This window comes from Condylostylus longicornis, unplaced genomic scaffold (genome assembly GCF_029603195.1).
Source record: "Condylostylus longicornis isolate FDR11 unplaced genomic scaffold, ASM2960319v2 ptg000030l, whole genome shotgun sequence".
NCBI classification, from domain to species: Eukaryota; Metazoa; Arthropoda; class Insecta; order Diptera; family Dolichopodidae; genus Condylostylus; species Condylostylus longicornis.
Window position 1 is genome coordinate 10468676 of NW_026577999.1, and position 18006 is coordinate 10486681.

The window sequence follows — 18006 nt, forward strand, 5'->3', positions numbered from 1 at the left end:
TATCTAAAAAAAGACAGTTATATTTTGTTAGTTTTTTTTTATACTATGTAAAAAAAAATTTTCCTTACGCATATGATTAAGTATATTAAGTATAAATGTTGGTATATATATGTAAAAATTTAGAACAATTTTTTGTAATAAGAGAACAAAATACTGCGCTGCTGTTCTCTAATAGGATATAACGTATTTTATAGGATCAAGGAATTCAATTGAAAATAATTAGAGTATCACATAAATATTTACTTGAGCTAAAAATTCCCTAAACTAATATCATTAGAGATCTGCCAAAAAGACTAGGAAAAAAAAGTTCATTATTCTTCTTTCAATTCCAAACAAGAACTACGTTATTGAACTAAACATACATATTTCAACAATTAAACACGATTAACAGAAAAAATGTAAGATTTCCAAAAATCATAAAACGCAAAGTATGATGATAACAATGCACTTTGCATGTCTATACAGTTATATGTCATTCTATATATGTACAACATATTATATTCTTCAATTCAACTTCATTAAATATGGAAAATACAAAATTTCGAATCACATCTCGATAGTAAAATAATCACAGTATACAGAAACTTGCCGACTCTCTCTCTTTTATTATTTTTATTTCATAGCCGAATTTCAATTTTAATGTAAAAAATCAATGTGTGTATACGAAATATGTTTGCAGGAACATATTATAACAGTTGTAATACACGGTATAAATTTAAATTTTTAAACAATATGGCCACTCTACAGACTATAATAACATGTTATATGTACCACTATGTACCATTCTGATAAGAAACGTGACACTAAAATTTTTTATTAATTGTTACCGTAAACTAAAATTGTAAATATTATGGAAGACCAAAAAATAAAAACAAAAATTAACAAATTGTTTTTTTTTTTTTATTATGGTTTTGAGAAAGCAAGAAGAGTTTTAAAACAAAATTAGAACTAATTAACACAAAATTACACATATTTTTATTAAATTAATGATGAAAAAGGTCGATAGTAGCAGATATGTATATATTATTATATAAATATAGTATATATATCCAAATTTATATATAACATAAACCATCTTATTAAAATAATAATAGTTATAATTTAAATAGTGTAGTAAAAACTTAGTAACTACACCTACTATATATACAAGTACATCATGTTATAAACAGCTGAAGTCCCCGTTATAAACAATATTTGGGAGCAAAAATGTTTGTGTTTAAATCGAAATTGTTTAAAACGAAGTACAAATGAATAACGTATAATAGTGATATATAATCCATCATACAGGCATTTAGAACCTCACAGTAATCTGAACTCTACCTATATATAATTTTATATTTTAATATATTAGAAAGTTATTATATTTTTTTGAGCATTAAGTTAATTTAAGCAATATGTGTTTGTGTATGTAAAACAAATATATTTTTATCTATATAAAAGGGGCAAATATTATTTTAAACTAGGACAAGGCTATAGGCAAGGCAAGGCATAGAAATAATTATTTAAATTTAAATTTGTCACTCAAGGGATCACTCAAAACAGAGTATTTCTAATTTGAGTGAGATAAAATTATAATGTCACCGTATATGACTTAGATTTTTTATTATAATTTCTACTATTTAGTAAACACTTTTATAAATATTACAAATAAAATCATATAAAATAAACAATTATTTAGTCGAAATTTTCATTCTTTTACGCATTTTCCTATCAAAAATTCTTGTATTTTCTAATGCGTTTCATCCATAATAAAAAAAAAACGAAAGCTTTAAGAGAGCAAAACAAACTAAAAATAAAGCAATAAAAAATAAAATTTTAATAAATAATTTGTCATTATTATGATTAATTCAATAATATTGTCTATAATACAAACAAAAATTAATTTTGTATTAATTAAAATTATTTTATAATTCAGAATTCAGAAAATAAAACCACAAAAACTTCTATTCTATTGCAGTTTTATTTTTCCATTTTCATAATGAAATGAATATATGGTTTTAAAAAATGAATATTGGAAATCATGCCCTCGATCTATTGTCTCCCATACACCTCTTCCATGAACGCTCTGTGTATTGTCTAAAGCCCCTCTCCGAACCCAAATTTCATATGCATATACCTACACATATACATATTATCAATAAGTATAGCTATATTATATTCAATTAATTAATTTATCTTTTAAAATTTTTAATACTTGTTTATAAAAACATCATACATATATATGTATATGTATTCATTCAAGTATATTATAGTTATTATAATTAGTATTTAAAAGCGTATATAATAATAAGTAAGTAGTAATAATAACAAAAATATACAATATTAATATCATGAATAATTAAAAATATTTTATTTTATTTTTTTAATTTTTTTTTTAATTCAATATCATTTACATTATATGGATGCATTAAATACACATGCATACATACATAGTGTATATATATAATGTATATGATATATATATATGATATATATCATATATATCATATGATATATATCATGTATAATAATAATATTGCTGTATTAAAATATATACGGTTACCGAAATTCTTTTACAGTTATTCATTAACTGTTCAATTATGAATGATATATACAAAATAAAAGCAGAAAAGAAGAAAATAAAAAAAAAACAAACAAAAAAAATTTAATAGGTATGTATGTATGTAATTTCATAATTTAAATTTATTTTTCTATTTTTCCTTTTTTTTCTTTCCTTACTTTGTTTTCCTCGAAATTTTCACTTGATTTTAATTATTTATATAGGTAGCACAATATTTTTTTTATATTACATAAAATTTTTCTTTATAATTTTTTTTTTATTTAAATTACAATTCAATAATTATTTTTAATTTTATTATTAAATTATTTTGTAAGATAAAAAAAAATTCAAAATTTTCACAATTTTTCCACTTATATTGCCGTTCGGTATTCTGTTATACAATTCACGTTTTTTTCTCTGTTTTTTTTTGATATTTTTTATATTTTTCTGTTTTCTTATTATTTAATATTATTTGTATGTTATTTTTTTATTAAGATTTTATTTTTTTTGCTATAAAAGATAAAAAGTGTTTTGCGATTTTTTTTTGTTGCAAACGCGATTTTATTAAATTTCAATTTTAAAAATATAGAGAAAAAAATTTTAATATTTTCCTTTTAATATATTTTAAATAATTATGTATATATATAATATAATATATACATATACAATAATAATAATAATAGGCGAGTAGATATTATAATTTTATTTATATATTTTATGTAGGTACCTACAATTTTATTTTCTCTAAATTTTATACTTTTATAACTTTTATATTTTAAATTAAAATTTATAATATTTAATTTTTGCAAATTTTCCAAGAATATTATATTTTTTCAATATATAGATTTTCAAAAATCTATGAATAATAATTATTTTATTGAAATAAAAATGCACTTCTTCGTACCGATTAAAGGTTTCTCGAAGTACTGATTATCTGTCATTTTAGACAGAATAATTGGAAAATTGTGTTCCTTTTTTTTTTTGTTTGTGTTGTTCTTGTTATTCTTGTATATTATATGGTATGCTGTCAATATAATAACAAAAAAATAAAAGTAAAATAAACAAAAAGAAAACTTAATAATATTTTAAGCTATAAAATTTGTGTGTTATGCGCATCACAGAATTAGAAAAGAAGAAGCAGAAAAAATATCAAGAGCCGAAATGAATGAGCTTTTTTTTTTATAAAAAATTGTTATACTTATATGTAGGTACGTACAAGTATATACTTACATGAATTTATGCATATACAGTGAGATGATATATATGATATATATATATATATATATATATATGTGTATGTACGTTCATATATAACATAAATATTTTAACGAAAAGGAAAATTTATTTTTATTTCTTGTTTTTTATTATTCTTGTTTTAACGTATATGAATGTATGTAATACCCTGTATATACTTTTAATATACAATTTTATATTATTTTTTATTTGATTTTTGTTTTTATAAATTTTTGATGCTTTCGTTTTGTATTTTATTATTATTATTTTTGTTTTTTATTATTAGTTTGCCAATTTTATTTTATTTAGATTTGTTTCATTATTAAATTCTTTTTTTATACAATAATAATAATAATAATAATATTATTATGATAAAATAAAATATTATGCTGCCATTTAGTACGGTCCAATATAATAAAACATTATTATGATTTGTATGTAGGTACATTATGTATGTATACGTTCGTTCTAACCGTGTTTACTTACATAATTTACTTTCTAAAAGAAAATTCGAAAGCGAGTTTGAGAACAACTGGAATTTCGTTGTTAAAAGGAGTAGTTTACCTGCTGCTCCCTTACAAATAGGAAATATATACAAATTAAGTGTTTATGTATGTATGAAATATACTAAGATTTTAAATTACTATTAATAAATAATTTTAAATTTTTTTTGAAAATTAAATATGGTATACATCAAGTCCCAGTTAATATTTTTTATAATATATGGCGATCATAGATTTTCTGTTTAATACTTTAACATAATGCATTTGAGTTCAACAAAATTTTACTAAAAATTTACAAGTGGTGAAAGTATTAAGAAAAACTTTCTTAATTTTTAAAATGAAATTTGTTAATTAAATTAGCTTTTGGAGCATTTTCAGATCCAAATTAGACTTTTTTTCCTAAAGGTTCATTGGAAAGTTGTATACACAGGTTGTTAAGTAATTTCCTGATAATTATGTTTGTATTAAGTCTTGCCAAATAATATAAATCAGGACAATCTAAAAACTTTTTAAAATTCGCCATTAGGTACTTGCATGGAGTTACAATTCTATATATTAATCAAAATGCTTAATTATATCTTCTGATCCACTCTAGACTAATTAAAATAAGTTTATATTTTTCGTTTTTTTTTTTTTTTGTAATTATTTAAATTTAATCACGTTTACCTGGAATAATTTGTTCTTTATCCTATTTAAGTGTAGATAAGATTACAATAAAGCTCTTTTTAAATCCTTAACTATTTAAACTTTACTTACTTTAAGTATCTGTATAGATACGGTGTAAAACACTTACTAATTTTTTTATATATAAAAAAAAATGAATAAATATTCGTTTATTACACAAAATATCACAAAATATTTATTATATCTTTGTATTATTATATTTGAATAAGTAAGAATTTTTTTTTTATAGCATGTTATTCAATAATATGCCGCAAAATTATCAATCACTTCAAAAAAGGGCGTTTGTTTTTTAGTTATTAAAATGAACTTACCTGAAAATGAATATTAAAATAACAATAAGTCTTTATGTTATTTAATAATTTATAATTTTTAGTATTTAATTGGCGTTTATTCTGTAAAGCTTTTAAAAATATTTTTATGAATGAATGAGAATTTTACATTAAATCCTTGAATTTTTTCTAAAGGCAAGAAACTGCATTGTATTAATAAGTATGTAATTAACAGGGTCTTGCGAAAAACAATGTGTAATATTGTGCTTACGCAAATTATTGTACTTTTTTTATTGTTATTCACACATTGCGCTTATTTGAAAGATGATAAAAATCATTTTAGTAACATTTTGAGTTTAAAACCATAGCGTATCTTTTAAAACCAATTGTTTTATACATGAAAAAAAAAATTATGTCGATCTTTGCAGGTTGAATATTAAAAAATTTGTAAAAATTTAAAGATAAATATTTAAAATATGTATTTATGTATGTATGTAAATTATGTGACTATTAAAATTTGGATTGACCAATAAATTTTTTGCTATTTTTTTTTCATATGCTTTATTTTCAATAAGTTATATTGTCTTTTTGGCTATTCTAATATGATATAATTTAATATAAAATACATATTTTTATCATAATATAAATAGTACACTTAAAGCTGTGACATATAAACGCTAAGTATTATATAAACATTTTGTTTTGTATAACTTTATTGTACATTAAAGGAATTTTACGTATTTTATATAAATTTATAGATTTTAATTTAAAATATTTAGAAAATTTAAAACATAATATTGAAATTATAGCTGATCTAATTAATAATTTTCTTCGAAATGGATTTAATAGTATATTTTTGAGTAATAAACATTAGTCATTCGATTTAAATTTGATGAGAATTAGATTTTATTAGATTTTTTTCCATTCAACTAAATTTATTTACGGTGGCAAATCGAATTCTCATCAAATTTTAATCAAATCATGTAAAAAAAAAACAATTACCATCGTTTTGGCAACTTTAACCAACGATTGAAAAATCAGAAAAAAATCAAAATTATGACTTAGCTTGGAAGACAAAAGGATCTTAGGTTACATATGTTAATTTATCAGGATGTAAATAAAATTATTTAATTTCATGTAGAGAGTGTAGAGTGTGTAAACATTTTTTTAAATTTTTTTAATATTCGATATTTTAAATGCAATTCTATAATTTACTATTTTAATTAGTACTTTGTACAATTACTTAATATTTCAAATTTTGAAAAAAAAAACCAAATTTTTAAAGAAGAATGAAGGTACCTTTACATTTTTGATTACTTTCTTAATCTATCTAGTCAAAAATTATTTTAGAAAACATTGTTTTTTTAGTTTTAATTTATACTTATTTTATTTATTTTTTTTAAAGTAATTCTTTTCAGTTATACTTTAATTTAAATAAATATTGTTCGTTAAATTATAGATTTACTTAAAAATATAAAAAATTTAAATACTTAGACAACAAAATTTTGAAAATTTTAACTAAAAAAATTATTGAAAATAAAAAAAAAAAAGTTTAATCTAAACAAAAACTTCTTCGGGCTATGATAATAGTTTATTTTTTTCATCCCCATTTTTTAGTGATTTATTGTTTGGAAGTGGTTTAATATGGGAATGTGATTTTTTTCCAAGAAACATATCGGCGAATAAACCAGCAAAAACTAAAACGGCACCAAACCATTGTCTCATACTCAAAACATTTCCGAATAATATTACAGAACATAAAACTGTGAAAAATTTTCTAGTTGTTGTAACCACTGAACATGATAATGGACCAAAACATGAAACCATTAAAAATATAAACAATTGTCCGAGTGCTCCAGCGAGAGCCAAAGTACCTAAATGAACTAACATATTTGGATGTCGAACAGCAAAAGCAGCAAAATCTTTTCCTTCTCCTAAAATGTATTTTCATATGATACTTTTGTAGATATTACTAAAAAATTTTAATATTATAAAATACCTGTAAATATTAGTGCTGCACCCAAAATTAATGCACTCCACCAATTCATGGCTAACATCATTTGCTGACCAGAAGGTGCACTTGATGCTCTCATTCTTTCTTGTACAGCCCCTGTCATACCATCCATTGATAAACTCATTAACAATAATAGTTCACCAATAGCAACTTTATCTTCATTTATTTGCTTACTAGATTTTCCATCGATATACATGAACATTACTACTCCAGTTACAATAATTAAGACACAAAAGTATTTTAGCCAAGGATATGATTTTTTACCAACCAGAACTGCCAATATCATTACAGGAATTGGTTTAGCAGATTTACCTACAACTTGAGTAGGATACGGTACCCACCTTAGCGCCATATTTGAGCTAACGAAACCTAATAAATATGTAAGAGCACACGTTGCATAATATCCAGAATGTGTTGTGTCTTCTTTCTGTGGTTTAACAAATAACATCGCTTTTGCGAATAACCAATTGCAAATACATTGTACCCATACTAGTGCTAACGTCAATGTAAATCTTTCTCCAATTGTTCCATCAGGATTTATTTGAGTTCCATATCGTCCACGTGTAACTTTTTCTTGTATAATACCATAATAAAAGTAACAAAAGAATATTCCCAATGCATACACTATGAACCGGGATTTTTCTGGTAGCATTATGAATTTTTAATTGATCTAAAATCGAATTTCAAATACTTTATTACTTAAAATTATAAGTACAATTTTAAGTGATATAAAAACACATTAATTTTTAAATAAAATGTAATTTAAATTGTTTCGATTATAATCGTTTAAAGTTTCATTATTACAAAAAATATTTCTGAGTACTTATTTGCACAATAAGCAATTTTTCGCAGCTGCTGATTTGTTTAGAACACGTCAGTCAATAATATACTTATCTTCTATTTTTGACAGTTTGACAATAATATATGACATTTAGGTTACGGTGTTACAAGCTGTACGGTGATATTTACGTTAGTACTGTACAGTACGTTTTGTAGCGTTAATATTATTTTTCGTTAATAATAAAAATATACTTTTTAGTTTTATTGATACAAATAACGAATTATTTTGTCTGGAAATCCTGTGTTGTTTAACAGAAATTTTACTCCGTAATAAAGTTTATGTGTTTCATATGTTGGGGTTAACAACATGCATTTAGGGAATATAAGGGAATATGGCAATGTCTGTAATAATTCAGCAATCAAACATCACTGCCATCTTTAATTTCATATATAAACTAATATAAAATTTTATTGGAAGGTAACACATTAATATTGTTGTAGAATCTTGATATTTAACGGTAAAAGTAAATTAAATTTATACGACCGTGTTAAGAAATTTTGAATCGTGTAAAACAAGTTTTTTTTATTGTTTTATTTTTAAAATAGATTTCATTTATATAATATAAAAACTCTTGTATTGGAAATTATTTTTAAATTTGAAAAAACATTAATAATCTTAAAGTTGCATAGCTTATTAACAACAATAGTTACAATTTTATGTAATTTTAAAGAATCATCATTTTAAAATAGACAAAAGTGCAATTTACTAAAACGATAAGTAATTATAATATTATAATTTATTTTTAAAAAAATTTGACAAAATACTTTGAAATGCACGGAAATTTTTTATTAAGCTATTAAGCTTTATTATTCGTGTTTATACATTGTAATTTAATGCTACTATGCAATGTGATTTAATGGCTTACTCATTAAATGTCAATAACTGTCAATCAACATAAAAATAATTAATTTGTAAGTAAGTATATGCAATAAAAATGAAAATAAAATTGCTTTCAAACTTGTCGGCCATTACATTTTACAATTAATAATGTTGAAAATAAATCGTAGGACAGTGTCCGTAAAAAATCATATAATCTGTATATGAACACAAGTTAAAATTTTGAATTAATATTGGAGTTAATGCAATTTGTATAAATGCTAGAAGGCATTAAATGCATAAATTTCTTCATTTCTTTACTGATAAGAAATTAATCAAATAAAATGAAGAAAATATTATAATGATGAAAACAATTTTGTATTATGATATTGTAAATTAACAAATTTTAATTAATAAGTCATTGAAACTTCTCAATATTGTTATCACGTTATTTTGAGAGTACAAATCAAAATATTTTTTTTCAAAATAAGAATTTTGATAAATAAATTGTTAAAAAGGAGACAGTAGCAAGTATATGGGATACATATTTGACAAAAAATAATATCAATTGTTCAATGTATTCTTAAACATAATTTTAGTTTGTAATAAAGGTTATTTCAGTCATTCCAAAATGTATGATTACTTACTTACATATAGTATAGAATATAGAAACGTAAAATTATATAGGCGTAAAGATAATCCTTCGTTACCGTAACGCGCTATATGAGAAAGTAATTAAACGAATTTAAGTGAAATGCAAAATCTTTTTATCTATATTACTATTTGAAATAGTACTAATATTTATGTCATGTGTACCTCTATAAGTAGTTGTTATGAGTATGAAAGAGCAAACATCTTAGTACAAAATATGCCACATTTTAGATTATAACAATCAAAATTTCATACAAGTTTTCTTCTGTACCCATTTTCATTTCTAGAAAATCTTGTTTTTCTTATGTATATAATAAATTTATGTGCACACGCATAAGTTGATTTTAAGACACTAAATATTTATATATATATATATATATATATGTATATATATATATATATATATATATGTATATATATATATTATTGACTTATTGTTAAAATTACAAAGAAGAATAATATTAGTTGATCATATTGGAAACTAATTTTAAATGCCTATTTTATATTTATCTGTATTGTAGTATCGTTAACAAAATAATTAACATAATTTTACTATATTTTTTTTTCCTAGCGTGGTTATTATTTAAATTTTATTTAAAATTACTGTTTTTTTTTTGCTTTTCTCTTCTCTTCTTCTTCTTTTTTTTTGAATTTATTTATCAATTTCTGTAAATATTGTTACTAGTATATCAGTAAAGAAAAAAGCTGCACGTTATAATATCAGTAATCAGTATAAATTAAGTTTTCAAGCGATCAACATCGTCGTTCAACTTCTACTATAATATTGTAAATTTTGGAGAATAATTATTATAAAATTTATTCGTAATTTTAAATTTAATTAAATAAGAAATGGCAGTACGTGAAGAACAATGTTTTGGAACATACTGTGATGGTAACTTTATATAAACTAATAATTAAATGATATAATTGAAATCGCGGTTCTCTTATTTGCATTAGTTATAAAATTGTATAGGTTCATTAATTTCCTTGCTTTTAACGAGTTTTTGTTATAATGCAAAAGCCCTTTATAAGGTAAAATTTTAAATGAGTTCTTATATGTTTGTGTTAAGGTAAACATTATGTCGGTATGTTTATGTGGACATGTATGTCGGTATGTGTATACTAAATTTCGAAAAAAAATTTGTTTGAGTTCGAGAAATAACAAAAGTCCCAGTTGAAAATTTTTAGTTTTGAAAAAAGTGTACGGACTTATAAATGGTTACATTCCAGCGTTTTCTGGCCCTCATTCTACCCCTCCTCCCTCCCAGGAACGATTTTTTCAAAAAATTGTTCCACCTTTCTGTTCTCGAGAGATTATACCATGTTACTGGTTCACCTTGTCTATTTTAAAAGAAAACCTGTAGAAATGAACGGTATATTATAGAACTATAACATATACTTTACACACGTCGTTTACTATAGTACATTAATAAGCATGTAGGATATAATTTCAACAAATTTTTATAACAGAAACGTTTCTTTTTTTTTTGTTGCTATATCAACATATGTATAACAAATTAAAACATAAAATTATTATATTGTATACAGTGTCAAGAATTATAATTTTGAAGAATTGATTAAAATTATCAATATAGTAGAAAATTTTTTTAATTATGACGTCACAAATCAGCCACTAAAAGAAGTATATAGTATCTATATAATTGTACTGATAATCATATAACCTTGATTTTTTAATATTGTATTCAAAAATTAACTACATTGTATTTATTATTTTTATCTCTACTCTTACTATGTGACTTAATTTATTAATAAAAAATAAATATTTTGTTTTTATATTAAAATAATTCTGTTTGTAATTATTTAAATAATTAAACGAATTATATAGAAAACTTTTTGTTAGGAAGCTTTTTTATAATTTTAGTACAAAGATTGTTATTAACTGAAATGATGTGAATAATCTAATAAATAAAAATGCACAATAATTTCATTGCAACTATTATAGTTTTAAGGTAAGATAATTGCAAAAATGATTCGTTTTAGAAGAGAAAAAATAAAAATGATTATGTTGTATTTTTGTGTATAATTAACTTTTAATCACAGAAAAAAATTATATTTGTATTATTACAGACATGACGTAAATTTTACCCACTTTTTACCCACTGTATAAATTTTTAACTCCTCTAAAATTTGACGTCACAGCTGTGATTAAAGGTTAAAATAAAAGAAATTCATATAATTTTAAATAGGAACCTTTTTGCTAAATGTTTTATTAAAATATAAATATAAATTGGATGGTAAGAAAATATGGGAAATTTTATGGGAAATTTCTATTACTGCAAATTACTACTCCCGTAAATTACAATTACTGAAAATATATAAGGTATATACCTGTAATATTATTTTTTATAATTATATGTACATACTATATGTGTAATTGCATATTTTTATAAAGAAAGTTCATAAACTTAAGGTATGTTAGCTTGCTAATTAAAAGAAAATCAACTTTAAAATTTACACTCACATTATAAATTTACTAATTGTAATTATTATGTATATGAATTTTTCATAAGAGAGAACGTAGGTATATTGGGTTTAAGATACGCTGAAGTGAAGAGTAACAGCTGAATTTCTTAAATTTGAGTTCATTTATTTTAGTATTTATGTATTTGCAATTCGAGCAAATTCGTCTTCATGATAACGTCTCCGCCGTTCTTATTTTTTTTTCTTAAATACCAAAATGAATTCTGTAAAAACATTACATACATGTTAATAATGATAGTTTATATACATATATTTATCTATTTTCAGGAGAATTCGAAATTTGTACAATAACAACCGAAAATATAGAAGAAGCTTTAGATGTAAGTATACATGCATACTTAATTATATAAAAAATTATAATATAATTTTATGCAACCGGGCCTCTATTGCACCTACTACTTCTTACATTTTTTGTAATCAATTAATATTAATATGTGTAATAGAGCCCTGGATGCAGTTTCTGTTATACAAATAAATATTAAAATTAATTAATAAATAATTAATATTATAATACCAATAATAATAACTAAAAAAAATTTAAATATCTGTTTTATATTTTTGTAGGTTTTACATCGATCATTTTTTGTAAAAGAAAGCGTTGTTATAGGATCCGAAATAAATTTACCAGAAAATGAACAAGCACGTCAAGAATTACGTTTACTTTCAAAAATTGTAGGACAAGATGGTGTTTCATTAATGGCACGTCATAGACCGACAAAGAAAATTGTTTCAGTTGCTTTTAATAAAATTCAAGTAAGAGCTACATACAAACATACATATATGTATAATATTTTATATTAAAATTATATATTTTTTTTAATTTTAGTATGTTGATGATACAGTACAAGAAGTTTTCTTTGAAGTATTCAAAAATAAATATTGTTCATCACCAAATTCAATATCTTTACTTAATTATATGATTTCAATGGATGAAAAAATTAATGTTTTTGATATTTATAATATTGATTGTGTACTTGAAATAATGTTTTTAGCAACGTTACCAGAATTTGAAAAACGTGGTCTTGGTAAAATTTTATGTGAATATTCAATTGAATTAGTTAAAAATATAAATAAAGGTATTGGTATTGATAAACTTCATCCAAATTTAAAAGATAAAATACCAAAAGGATTATGTTCATTACTTACTTCGAAATTTTCACAAAAAATTGGTGATAAACTTGGTTTTAAAACATTAAATCGTGTACCATTTTCGGAATATAAATTTAATGGAAAAAGTTTTGCAGATCGTATTGGTCCACAACATCCGGATAGTACACAATCTTTTTTACATATTAATGATTGTTAAAATTTATATATAAAATTTGTTATTATTGTAAATGAACTAAATTTTGAATACAGAAATAAGTTTTAATTAGAGAATTTTAAAATTTTTGTATAAAAGCAAAATAAAGAATGTTAAAATAGAGTGTTGAAGTGAAAAGAAATTAATATTTTTACATGTATGTAGAAAAATTGAAATAGTTTTTATAATTTTTGTATGTGGTATACAATAAACATTAAAATTAAGATAAACAATTATACAAGGTGTTTCCTGTGATTTTATGTGATAATATGTATGACGATGTTATAAGATTCAGAGTCATATACAGAGAGTCCTGAATATTTTCTATTAAAAAAAATTTTAAAATACTGAATGTGAAATATTACAGAAAATGTAATGATACTAGTAATATAATTCCGAGCTATTCAATTTTCAGTTTTCCGCATTATAAAATGTAGATCAAATCAAAGAATTTTGACATTTTCGCTGAGCCCGAAGCTTACTTAGAAGAATTTATGTGAAAATCTATAATAAATATTTTTAATGATTATCCTAATATTTCTTTGGTTCAAAAAACCATTGATGCATGGATTTATAGTTAAAGACTTTCTAAAAATTATACAATATAGTTTATATAACAATATAACTTTGAATATATTTTTTAATACTCTTATAAATATTATAATAATTGTACAACTAATATAAGAAATTAAAATTTTTTTGCACCTAGTATACAATTTTCATGAATTGGATCTAATTTATCAGAAAATTTTTGTCCTTTATAAAAAAATTCTGTATATGGTACAATTGCTAAATCTTCAAATCCAAGACGTTGTCCAATTTTATGTGAATATTTTGATGTAAAAATTGCATAAATTGCTTTAGGATGACAATTTTGTAAATGTATTGGTAAAAATTCACGTATTATACTTTCAGTATTTTGATTTAATTCCATAGCTAATTGTATACTGTATAATGAAAGATTATAACCAATATTACGTTTTCCAAATTCTGTTAAAACTGATAACATAAAATGTTCTACAATACAATCAATATCCCATTCAATGAATATATTAAATTTTTCTTCCATAGTTTCTAAAGATTTTGTTATACATTTAACATTTTCTGTTTTACATGTTGAATCTAAGAAATTTTCTAAAAATTCACCTTGTGTAGATTTCTTGTCAGGACAAAACTGAAAAAATAGAAAAGAAATTAACTATTTTTATTTAAAATATAAAATTTTATGAAAAATTTATACTTTATGAATTTTATTTAAAGCAACACCAGCAATTTTATTTGAAGGAATGTGTCTTGCTATAACAGATATACCATCTTTTGTTATTTGCTTTGCCAATTCTGTTAATTCATCAATTGCATTTTCATTTTCTGGTTTATTAACATCAGTTGCAATACAAAGATTTTCATTAATGAAAAATGATTTCTTAAGAACCTATTTTTAAATATTAAAACATAGTATTAATAATTTTATTATTAACGGCAATTTTACATATTTTACATTAAAATCATAATTTCAATAAAAGTTCTAAAGAATTTTCTCATTAAAAAACATTTATTTGTACTTAACACACATGATTGATAGCATACATTTCATACATAATAATGAATCAAGTTTTAATCAAACAAATTTTTGTTCAATCATTGTTCAATTGAATTCAATTTAATTCAATTAAATCAAATAAAGTTGAAACAAAATTATTTAAAATTGATTGTAGTTCTGTTAGATCAGTTCAAATTATGTTTGATTAAGTTTGATTGTACATTTAAATGAACTGAGATTTAATTGTAAGCATCTTTAATATTGTTAATAGAATTATTTAAATCCTTCGATAATAAAATTTAAATTACTTTGTTTCTACGAGTATTAATAATAAAGAGTATAGGTGGCGTACTTTTACATTACACTATGTATATGCATCGGTTGTTCATACAGAATCAACTATCTACAATGTTTTTTTTATATTAAATTTTTCAACATTGAACAAACTTTTCAAACTTAATTAATTTAATTTGGAATATTAAGATAAGAGAGTATAAAATTAAGGAATTAATTTTATATACTCTTTTAACTTTATTAATATTTTACACATATTGTTGACGAACTTACCTCAAGTGCTTCTTCAACATCATCTTCTCTTAGCAAGGATATTTCAATTTCACCTTTAAATTTAAACATAAAAGCGATTATTTAAGCGGTTAATTAGTTATATAATTAAAAAACTACTTAAATTTTTAAGACCTTATACCGATATGCATAATTATAATTAAATAAAATAATCACTAACCATCACAAATTGTGCCAAGTGTGAGTTGGTTTCTTTTATCCATTATTATTTTTAAAATTTAATTGTTATGCCGTTCAAAATTAATTATTTAAAAAAAATCACTAAATAGCTATTAAAAGGGCTTTCGGCTCTGGTGTCGAAATTTCTTATTTTAATAAATTTTATATTTTTTTTATAAAATCTTTATTCCGTTATCATTCTTATAATATTTTTGTAGAACTGAAGCTCTTAAAACATTTTCAATATAGGTCGTAAAATTTAAAAAGCTCTTCATCCTATACACAAAAAAATTGTACCCTTAAAATTTATATTTGTAGTAGATACAATTTGATTTTTTCACATAGAGAGATTGTGTATATATACATATATATAGAAAAGTATATCCGTATAAATATCATAATACCGTTTTCCTTTATTTAATTTTCGCAAGTATTTTGTATAAGTATGATAAACACATTGCATATACAAAGTATTTTTATTTATGTTACTAAACCATAAAATAGTAATATTCTAAATTAAGTAAATTTGTATATTATGCAAAAATTCAAATACTGTAATAAAATACATGATGTATACATACACATTAGGGTGGATGGGTAAGGAACTGCTGTAGGGAAATTAACAGGTGTTTATTTATATTGCAATAGTTATATATTATGTTGCTTTGATTCTAATTAAACTTTAATTAGTAAAACGAAAATTAAATAAGGTAATTCATATAATTAATCAAGGCGTGAGAGTCAGAACTTCCAAAATTATCAAACACAACCAGATGCAAACAAAAGACACTTTTTTCTTCTCATCACATAAAAAGTTCTTATAATGAAAATCCGTGCATGCTTTACAAATTTGAAATTGATTTTAAAAGACATTTCAAATTATAGCAAATTAATTTGACAGAAAAAAAAATTATTTAACCCACCCTAATATAACTACGTATATTTTATAATTGTACACAAATTTACGATTAATATATTATATAACAAAACATTGTTATGGCACAAACACTAAATTAACTATGTGCTGTCAAATTTAAATTGAAGATGATTTGTGGACTAAATTAAGTTAAATTTAATGTAAAATAGTTTGCACATAAATACAAATATTTGTGCTCCATTACACTTGTATATATTTTTGATTTGGAAATGTATAACTATTTAAATCTTAAATGTAAAATTGCTTGAAAGCTTTGCAATTATATAGTTAAGAGACTCGCACATATCAGCAATCTAATGCTATTTAATTTTTTATTAAAGGGAATGTATTGAACTGGTGGAAATAGTTCTCATTTAGAATGAACCGTGTATTTATAAATCACCTATATATATTTTATGCAGAGAAATAATCAAAAACTTTGATTGAAATTTAATAATATTTCAATTTAATAGGGATTAATTGTCGAAATTTCTTGTTTATTGGGTTGTGCTTGCCCACTAACTGACGTGCTTTTTAGGGAATTCAGATTAGTTCATTTTATATCATAACAAGCCTGCCGCACCCCAATTAGTATGTATGTGCCGGTTGACTACAACCATCCTGTCATCACCGCTTTCCCTTTTGCGACGAATTTGTCTAAATATCGCTTGATTACCAGCCTAACGCTTACTGTGCCCCCAATGACCAGTCTCGCTCCACCCAGAGCAGGACACTCGCAAAGAAAGCAAAAACGATCACCCTGAATGCATGCTCTCCTAACAGTCATTGTTACATGTAGACTGCAGTCAAATCGGCAGCTGCTCTAAGACATCGCAGGATCCCAACCAAATGACATCCGATTCGCTAGGATGCTGCACAGTCTAGATGTAATTAAAAACTTTCTACATAAAAAGTACTACATAATGAAAATTTTTAATAATAATAACATGTGCCATCCTTGTTCGTAATATGAAACTGAAAAATTATATAGAAAAACAAGAACAAAAAAAATGATAATAAGGAAAAACAAATTAATTTGGAACGTGTGAATAACAACGCGTGTTTCTTTAAGTTCTTTTAAATTTCATAAGAATTAAATATTTTGAACAGAGGAAGAAAGAAAATTTGCGGAAGAAGCTTTTTTTAAATATTTGTTATTATTTTTTTTTTTTAATTTTTGTTTTCGTAAAGAAATTATTTGAAGGCCAAGTAATGGTGTTACATAAAATACATTGGAAGTTTAAAAAATTTAGAATATTGTGAAATTTAGCAACGCAGTTGTGCTTGCGTATTAAAGGATATATTAAAAATAAAAATGTATCATTATACTATAAGTCACCTCGGATTATTCTGATTAATTTCTATTAAATTTAATATTAAAACTTAGTCGATCAAATCCATGGTTCAAACATGGCTACAGTCAAAATTCAAATAAGTACCTAAAAAATATG

The 18006-nt window shown here is 22.9% G+C and overlaps 3 protein-coding genes across 3 annotated transcripts; 1 reads left to right on the top strand and 2 right to left on the bottom strand.

Moving 5' to 3' along the window:
• Nucleotides 1-5875: 5875 nt before the first annotated feature.
• LOC129607968 (solute carrier family 35 member B1 homolog) lies at nucleotides 5876-8105 on the bottom strand. Its single transcript, XM_055519249.1, has 2 exons — nucleotides 7228-8105; nucleotides 5876-7162 (listed from the first exon to the last, which is right to left on the bottom strand). The coding sequence occupies exons 1-2, from the start codon at nucleotides 7892-7894 to the stop codon at nucleotides 6807-6809; spliced, it is 1023 nt and encodes a 340-aa protein (XP_055375224.1). The 5' UTR covers nucleotides 7895-8105; the 3' UTR covers nucleotides 5876-6806.
• Nucleotides 8106-10290: 2185 nt separating this feature from the next.
• Nucleotides 10291-13757, top strand: LOC129607976 (uncharacterized). The gene is made up of 4 exons (XM_055519258.1): nucleotides 10291-10442; nucleotides 12320-12372; nucleotides 12617-12805; nucleotides 12879-13757. Exons 1-4 carry the CDS (start codon nucleotides 10400-10402, stop codon nucleotides 13356-13358), a joined length of 765 nt encoding a protein of 254 aa, XP_055375233.1. The 5' UTR covers nucleotides 10291-10399; the 3' UTR covers nucleotides 13359-13757.
• A 219-nt stretch (nucleotides 13758-13976) lies between these two features.
• Nucleotides 13977-15885, bottom strand: LOC129607975 (uncharacterized). Its single transcript, XM_055519257.1, has 4 exons — nucleotides 15641-15885; nucleotides 15463-15515; nucleotides 14596-14787; nucleotides 13977-14529 (listed from the first exon to the last, which is right to left on the bottom strand). Exons 1-4 carry the CDS (start codon nucleotides 15681-15683, stop codon nucleotides 14044-14046), a joined length of 774 nt encoding a protein of 257 aa, XP_055375232.1. The 5' UTR covers nucleotides 15684-15885; the 3' UTR covers nucleotides 13977-14043.
• Nucleotides 15886-18006: the final 2121 nt, after the last annotated feature.